The sequence below is a fragment of the Macrosteles quadrilineatus genome, unplaced genomic scaffold (assembly GCF_028750875.1).
Source record: "Macrosteles quadrilineatus isolate MER2022 unplaced genomic scaffold, UCM_ALF_1.0 Scaffold_2__2_contigs__length_208266976, whole genome shotgun sequence".
In the NCBI taxonomy this organism is placed as follows: domain Eukaryota; kingdom Metazoa; phylum Arthropoda; class Insecta; order Hemiptera; family Cicadellidae; genus Macrosteles; species Macrosteles quadrilineatus.
Window position 1 is genome coordinate 186,934,975 of NW_026542595.1, and position 8,710 is coordinate 186,943,684.

Genomic DNA, 8,710 nt, shown 5'->3' on the forward strand with positions numbered 1-8,710 from the left:
ACCTGGTCCGTATCACTCCGCAATTTTCCCTCGGCAAGAAATGTGCTCCGCGTTTTGAGAATATAGTACAAATATGTTTTTGTAATTTGAAGTGGTTTCCGCGCCTAAAAAAATGCTTTAAAGGTATTTTCTTGTTTATTAAGATCGTAGGAATATTTTAAAAACGTTTAAAAGAAAAGTCCAGAAAGTTCAGAAATAACGAAACTATAAACACGAAATGACAGGTTAAATTGTAGTTATAATAGTCAATCAGCTGATCATAGTATATATTATATAAGTGTTGCCAACCTATTTCCAAGCGTACACGGATTACTTGCATAATAGAACCACGCTGTTTTGTGTTGTTTCGTTGGAATCCTGATGTGCGGCAAAGTATAAACCGTACGGCATAGTATAAATAATATGCAGCAATTAGCAGCTTTCTGTACTATAAACAGTACAAGGAAGCCAACTTTGTCGGGTGACTGTAGGAAAAAAAATACATTTCATGTTAAATGTACTGTAACGGAGAAATAGTAGGCGAAACCGAAACACGCCTTTTGACCGTTTAAAAACATACGTGAATAATGCCTTCAGCTAAGAAAAATTAATTATTAATCTATATTGAAGTACGTGTTTTAAATCGACGGTTGAATTGTTCGATTAGTTATTTCGTTTCTCTGCTTCAAGTTTTGTTATAATATGGAATATCAAACGTATTCCTCCAAGCGTATATGAAGGTACGGTAGCCTTTGCATTTGGTAAACCACAACAAAGACATCCGACATCAGCAGAGTCCGTTCCGTTGTCAATGATTCCATTTCCATGACCGATGACCAAGCGATTTTGATCGAACTTGTCTGTTCTGTACTTGTAGTTGAGGTTATGTTTTCTGCTTCTAATTAACGAAAAGACAAAAGACAACACTTTAGTTTACTACCGTCCCATCTCTGTTGAGTTAAAACTAAATTAGTTGTAATGGAAGAAATTGGTATTTCGCTTGGACCTGAAAAGGTAATGTCTACATTTTCTTTTGTTTTCTTTGGGCCAGTTGAATTGCTAATATCAAATAAGTTAGGGCCCGAGAAAGAGGTTTATGATGGTATATTGCTATTTACTGTCTTAATGAAGAAGTCTTTAGAAGAAAACTAGCTAGAGGTTATCGTAGAATTAATGCTATTATCTTTCTAACTAACGCAATAACTTAGCCTATTGGTTTTGATTAGGCTATCCAGGGTATGGGCCTAGCCTATGCCTACAGTACTTAGGTCTAGGTTGCCAATACAAACATTGTGAATCAACCAGTTATAGTCTAGACCATTAAATGTTTCGCAGAGGATACGCGTCTGGTAACAGGACGTGGAATAGGCGTCCGGCAGTTACTGTCATAACCTAACCTAACCAACCAAACTTGCTGATAATGAAAAAAATCAAATAAAGGTTCAATTCTCTTCATAACATAAAATTATAAATGCCAAAAATTCTAACAAAAGATGTACAGTTAAGAAGAAATTACATTCAAAGCAAAATCTGTGACGAGTGATGAAACAATAAGCATTTTAATCTAGAAGAAACAGCCTAAATATTATGTTCAGTAGGCTACATTTTTATTGAAATGTGTATCAAAAACAGTTTTCAACCCATCTCAAAATTTCATAAGAAAACGGAAAAATTTCAACTTTTGAAGGCGTAGGTATTATTTACCGTTGGAACAAATAAAATCTCAGACTAGATTTTTTTTGTGTGTAGCAACTCAGTAGAACTGTTTGTATTTCAAATATCAACCCTGAGACTTAATTCCTTTAAAAGTTATAATTTTTCAAAAACTGAAATTTATCAAAAAATTTCAATTTTGAGTCTCAATATCTTTGTTGGGACAAAGTTTAAAAATCTGAAATTTTTACCAAAAACCCCTCTTATGGTTGGTATACTGCTGTATGAATTTCATCTTTGAGATTTACTTTTAAGCTAAGTTACAAGTGTTTACCTTTTCAAGTTTTTAATAAAGCCTAGTTAAGTGTTAAATAAAAATTTCCAAAACTAATGATGGATAGGTCCACCACTTTACTGCCCTTGTTTTGCTAGAGCACAATTTTTGGGGGGAAAGGGGACGAATAATGATGCTGGAGGATAGGGAGCAGGGTTTGACAGCCCTAAGTTTCTGTTTTGATATGCTATGCTCTACCATAATTTATAGAAATCAGGCACTGCGTGCCTAAAGAGGGGGGGGGGGATATAGAAAGGGCTACAAGTGGGAGACGATGGGATCTGAAAGGAAGATTCATTGTTGAGTATTGTTAATTTAGTGTATTATGCCTTAAATTAGTATACCGAGACAAGTCTACGATACATTTCTCTTTTTTATTACAGGAAGACGTCAGTTTGGATGCAAAACCCACGATTGGAACTGGAGTAGTCACTGATGACCTTGAAAGCACAAGTGACTTGTACACAAAGTATAAGGTAGGCTGATTTGTCGTTTTTGCTGCTTAATGAAAGTTTTCCTACACTTTATAGGTACCGTACACTACAAAATGTAATTATTTATAGCCTACTTATAAGAATGATGTACACTTAAGTAAGTTAGACCTCAGTTGAACTGTGTTCTATGGCTGAGTGATTTTTGACAGTTTGCCTATTAGAACTACACACTGGTGAATGGTTGTTCCATTCGGAGGGATAGGCCTAGGTAAATGAAGTAGGTAATCTCATGTTAAAAATGTTATCCATTGTCAATTGCTGCACCTATACAACTAACTCACTGTAGTATGTTTCAAAAGGTAATCCACGGACTGAGGGAATTTATGTATCGATAACTTTTATGAATTCCTGCCATTCTTAAGTAGGCCGACTTGTCAAATTTATATTTATGTTGTCATAAAATGCAAACAAAATCCAGAAGCTTATCTCATTGTTTTTCAGAAATTACAAAGACAGCTAGAGTTTTTAGCTGTTCAAGAAGAATACATCAAAGACGAACAACGCAACTTGAAAAAGGAGTATTTACACGCACAAGAAGAAGTAAAAAGAATTCAGAGCGTACCGTTAGTTATTGGACAGTTTTTAGAGGCTGTAGATCAGAATACTGGAATCGTTGGTAGTACCACAGGTAAAGTATTAACAACAGGGTACATTAAATGAAAGGACACAACTAGATTTTTGTAAAATATTTTCATAAATCTACAATTTAAATTATTGACAGGCCAATATATTATCGTAACACGATTATTTAAGAATGCAAAGACCTCTAAACTGACACAGCATGTACCTCCAGTATCTTATTCTTGTGTGCGATTTACAACGTTGAAGAGTTTTAAAAACTTAACTGTTGTTCAACGTATAGGAATAAAATAACGAATAGGCTTAATATGCTTAGTAGTTCCTATTAGGTCTATTCTGTATAAAAGAAAGATCTTGTATGTTTACAGGCTCCAACTACTATGTTCGTATATTATCGACCATCGATCGAGAGCTGCTCAAGCCGTCAGCGAGTGTGGCTCTTCACAAACACAGCAATGCTCTGGTGGATGTCTTACCTCCCGAGGCGGACTCGTCTATTTCCATGCTTCAAGCTGGTTAGTAGCTTCACTTACTTGTCCGAGAAGACATCTTTGACTGGTCCACATAGTAGAGGCGTAGAGGGGGGAATGAATTGTATATCACACTGAACAAAAAGGAGTTTAACCTTTTACTGACCTTAATTATTGCTATCTGAAATATTAATAAACTAACGACTTGTGTAAACTACTAGAGAGCCTTCATTCATTGTTTAATTTCATTATAAAAAGAGGTCATATCAATGGTCCAACTATCAGTGATATCCCCGCATTTCTTTGATGCCGTACTCAGTATTTTTGTGGATTCTTTACTGTGTTTATAGTACCGTATCTACAGTGATTTCTTTTACCTACTAATATATTTTATACCTACTACCTACTATAATATTTTTAGTTTAAATAGCCTATATGAATAATTTCTTAAACCATTTTCATTTTCAGATGAGAAGCCTGATGTGCAATATTCAGATATAGGAGGCATGGACATGCAGAAACAAGAGATCAGAGAGGCGGTGGAACTTCCTTTGACTCACTTTGAGCTGTACAAACAGATTGGTATTGACCCTCCTCGAGGAGTGTTGATGTACGGTCCTCCAGGTTGCGGCAAGACTATGCTGGCGAAGGCTGTGGCTCATCATACAACTGGTAAGTCATTTGCAGAAACATTAATCACCTATACAACTTATGTTTTTGTTTGGCCCATGTAACTTTATCTTGAAAACATTCTAAAAGAAAAAACTAAACATACCCTTCACTAAACAAAAGTTTAGCATTGGTCAAAGGCCTGCTTTGGTCATACGATGAAGCGCTGTTAATCCATCAAAATGCCATACAATGGCAAAACGTTCAAATTCTAGGTAAATCTGCTTCATTATGGAACCAGTGACTGTTATTTTTTTTTTGTGTGGGGACACTCACCATTGTTTCTAATCACAGTTGTACTATATTGTACACACCATATTGTTCATTTGTAAATTATTTCACAGCTGCTTTCATCCGAGTAGTCGGTTCGGAGTTTGTTCAGAAGTATCTGGGTGAAGGTCCACGTATGGTGAGGGATGTGTTCCGTCTTGCCAAGGAGAACTCGCCAGCAATCATCTTCATTGATGAAATTGATGCGATTGCTACAAAACGATTTGACGCTCAAACTGGAGCAGACAGAGAGGTATGTTTTTATTCATTAGTGAATATACATAAGTGTTGAAAACAAGATATAAATATGTAGCCTAACAATGTTACCTGTTGTAACTTACATGAATCATTCTCTACTATAACCATTATACCTCAAGTCAATTTAAGGTTTTACCATTGATTATTGGATACGTTTTAATGTAAAGTAAGTAATGAAATTATTCTAGAGGTTTATTAGGACCTCACTTAATCGCTTTCAATCTCACTTTGTATATATTAGGCTGGCTGGGAACCAAATTTTCAAAAATATCTTTTTTACAATATTGTCTTGATTTGTTTATTTTAAGAAATAAATAACAACACATTTTAATCTGTATCCATTCTGTAGGCCTATCCATTAAATAAAACCACCAAATAGCGTTCAGGCCTATCATGTTTTCAACTAGCCTAGTTTAATTTTAACAGTTTTTCTGAGTGAGTGCCACAGACTCAGAGAAGGAAAGGGAAGGTCCAAAGCTGTTTGTTGCCCAGGGCATTATTTACCCTAAACTTTGTTGACATTACTACCTCATGATACTTATCTTATCATTAACCTCTAAATAGGGCATTGTAAATAATTATTTTCAATATGCAACGTAATATTTATTAGTTTACAAATCAGTTCTTGTTTTATTTAGGTTCAGCGAATTTTGTTGGAACTCTTGAATCAAATGGATGGATTTGACCAGACCACCAATGTGAAGGTGAGGAGTGATTTTTTACTTGGTATTTTTTGGATTTAATTAAATTGAAAACTTGTCTAGGCCTGTACAAAAATATTTATTATTTACACATTCTATAGTTGGTAGTCCTAGCATGGAGTTGATTTGTCTTATCTCTGAGGTGTCACATAGGCTACATGCACTTTCTTTTACACTGAAAACAGAGATTTGAAGTAAAATGTTATTTGTGCTTACTCGTACTCGTACTTTGCCTATTTACCACGTGACTTCGAAGAAGCCAATAAGGACAGTGTGGTGTTGCCAAATCTTACCAGCTTATTTGAAAATATTGTTTAGTATTTTAATTAGTGTCGTCAACGGGCAATATGGCAACGTCGTACTGGCTTTGTCTTGTGATTGGCTGCCGCCAACTGCACACTCTCGTGGTCCCGACTATAGGTCCAAAACCAATCAGTATCAAGATAAATAATTTTATCTTGGCGAGTATTGTACAAATTTGGCTACCAAAAAAGTTAATGAAATGAAATGAAAAAAGTGCTTTATTGCTGCTTCTATTTACATTTCCAGATACCACACAGGGCATCTGCCTAAATAAACACTTTAGGGATTGGCCGGAAGGTCCGTCGGCCAGGTTGGCAACACAGCAAAGTTACATGTACACTTAAACTTTACACTAAAATAGTGTTCCCAAATGTAGATTTAATTGTGCTATCGTGTATTTTCAATTGATCTCACATTTGAGCTAGTTTAGAAATGAAACCATTCATATACTAGATGAGAGTCAATGAGGGAAGTTCAATTTCATTCAATGAAACATGCAAAGAAATGATTGTAGGCTTAACATAAGGGTGTTACCACTTAGCGTATGTTTAGGTAATCATGGCCACCAACCGAGCAGACACACTAGACCCAGCTCTTCTGCGACCCGGACGTCTCGACCGCAAGATAGAGTTCCCACTACCTGACAGACGCCAGAAGCGACTTGTTTTCTCTACCATTACTGCCAAGATGAATCTCAGCGAAGAGGTCGACTTGGAGGACTACGTAGCTAGGCCTGACAGAATATCTGGAGCTGACATCAACGCTATATGCCAGGAGGTGGGTATATACATAAATGTCATATGGTTATAGCATAGACTAGAACCTGGAACTATGTGAACGAGGATTCAAAAAGGTGTAGGCCTAATTATACCATCTATAGTGTGCTAGTGTTAGCTTGTAAATGTTGAAGGTTTTTTTACAATTGGCTATTTATTTACCTTCAGTTGTAATTTCTGGATGTTTTCATCATCAGCCCGGTTTTGGGAGCTAATGATCGTCCTACGTCGATTTTTTTCTTGCTCAAATGGGTTTGGCTGCAACTTTGATTCCACTGTGCGTATATTTGACGGTAGTGTATCTATAGTCAATTGTTAGATTTCTAATTAGAATGATTATTGCAATTACTGACAATAACCCCTCTATAAAAAAATTGTAATAAATGACACTTGCGTAGACACATAATAAAATTAACACGTTTTACTTACCGGAGTGTAGTAGATCTAGTTCATGACTGCCTAGCTCGGGTGCGCATCATGTAGATCCGTATCACTCATTGTTATTGGTTGTTAAAGCTTGCCAGTGTGCTTCTCCTACACCAGTAGTTCATTTTAATATTTATGAGCTCGTATGGAGAACCTTTTCAAGTTTTTTAGACACCAATTTCTTCCTACATATTGTAATAATAGCTCCTAATTACTTAAGAATTTACTGTGAACGTTTTTCAATCCAAACAGTTTTGAGTTTGAAAGAATGTTCCTTATTAATTTCATATTACTCGGAGTAGTTCCAGCATCATAATATCGCTTTATGAAATTAAAACTGTTTGTCAAATATTATGGATGAAAACAAATAGTGCATTGATGTTTTATTATGTGTATGTGTAATCTAGTGATGGTCAAATCAAGGAATTCTGAATCTCGAATCCAAATCCTAAAAAAATTAAATCTCGAGGTGCAAAAATAATTACAAATGGGCTTATGGTGATTAAAAAAGCAAAGAATGGGATAGGAACCATTTAACACTTATAACCACCACCACGACAATAACCTCTACGGTTAGGAGGCAATGTCACAGTACTGTATATTACGATGTCATTAACCTCTATGGATAGTCAATGTCACAGTACTGTGTTTACGACGTCAATAACCTCTATGGTTAGGCAGCGTCACAGAATATGCCTTACAATTCTATTCTAAAGTTTTTTTTTTTCTCAAATCTTGTTAATTAAAGTTTCTCGAATCTTTCTGAATCTTTTCATCTCTAGTGCTATCTAATTCGTTTTTAAATTTGTTCAAATTTTGTGGTTTATTTTTAATTCTAGTAATTATTGTTTTTGCAGGCTGGGATGCATGCTGTGAGAGAGAATCGCTACATAGTTTTGGCTAAAGACTTTGAAAAAGGATACAAGAACAACATTAAGAAGGATGAATCTGAGCACGAGTTCTACAAATAAATGGTGTTTAACTACGTTGGAATTATAATTTATTGCATAATAAGATAATAAATGTTTCTTAACAAAACCAGTATTGATAGGTTTTTTTCTTTCCAAATAGACATATTATTTCTTAAGATTAAATCTACTTTTAATTTAAATTTGATTTAAATCCCTGCACGTGAGAGAAGATTTTACGCACGAGCCGTAGGCGAGTGTAGAAAGTTTATCGAGTGCAGCAAAGGCAGTTTGCACTCGTTTTACCCATTATTTTTTTCCTACAGTTACTATAAATAATCAGTCTTTCAAACACTGTACAACAACACGTTTTTAGGTCAGGTTAAATCCAAACATTAAACGAAATGAGAAACGCTGCAACAGCTGATTGTAGTCGTAATATCTTTTAAGTGTTGCCAACTTATTTTAAAGCGTAAACTATTAGGTGCATAATAAAAGCACGCTGTTTTAGTGTTTTGTGTTGTTTGGTTGGAATACTGGAGTGAGGCAAAAGTAAGTAAATGCAGCAATTAGCAACTTTCTGTGCTAAAGTGCAAGGAAGGCCACTTTGTCAGGCTACTGTAGGAAAAAGCTTTTTCCATTGTGGTCTTATGTGAGAAGTCGGGTACCCACCAAAAACACAATTCCTTCTGAAATGAGCATTTTCACGGCTATTTTCTTATAATTCTACCTAGCCCAGTTCTTCACTGTCCCATCTCTGTCATTGCATTAGGGTCATAAACTTCACTCATCTGGCGATGAATGTGTTAGCATCAGATATGTTTCTTGTGGTAAAAAAACATATGTCTGACCTTATCTCACACGCAGAGGGAGACTCAATAATTGTAAAA

At 35.5% G+C, this 8,710-nt stretch overlaps 1 protein-coding gene across 1 annotated transcript; it reads left to right on the forward strand.

Annotated features, from left to right (window-relative positions):
- The first annotated feature begins 846 nt into the window (after positions 1 to 846).
- LOC128986091 (26S proteasome regulatory subunit 6B) lies at positions 847 to 7,956 on the forward strand. Its single transcript, XM_054406217.1, has 9 exons — positions 847 to 993; positions 2,350 to 2,442; positions 2,902 to 3,088; positions 3,408 to 3,554; positions 3,978 to 4,181; positions 4,523 to 4,701; positions 5,345 to 5,410; positions 6,263 to 6,487; positions 7,770 to 7,956. The coding sequence occupies exons 1-9, from the start codon at positions 958 to 960 to the stop codon at positions 7,881 to 7,883; spliced, it is 1,251 nt and encodes a 416-aa protein (XP_054262192.1). The 5' UTR covers positions 847 to 957; the 3' UTR covers positions 7,884 to 7,956.
- Positions 7,957 to 8,710: the final 754 nt, after the last annotated feature.

Coding starts and splice junctions, on each gene's coding strand:
- LOC128986091 (XM_054406217.1), top strand. CDS start 958: ATGGAAGAAATTGGTATTTCGCTTGGACCTGAAAAG. Junction 994..2,349: donor TTTCGCTTGGACCTGAAAAG/GTAATGTCTACA, acceptor TTTTTATTACAG/GAAGACGTCAGTTTGGATGC. Junction 2,443..2,901: donor ACTTGTACACAAAGTATAAG/GTAGGCTGATTT, acceptor ATTGTTTTTCAG/AAATTACAAAGACAGCTAGA.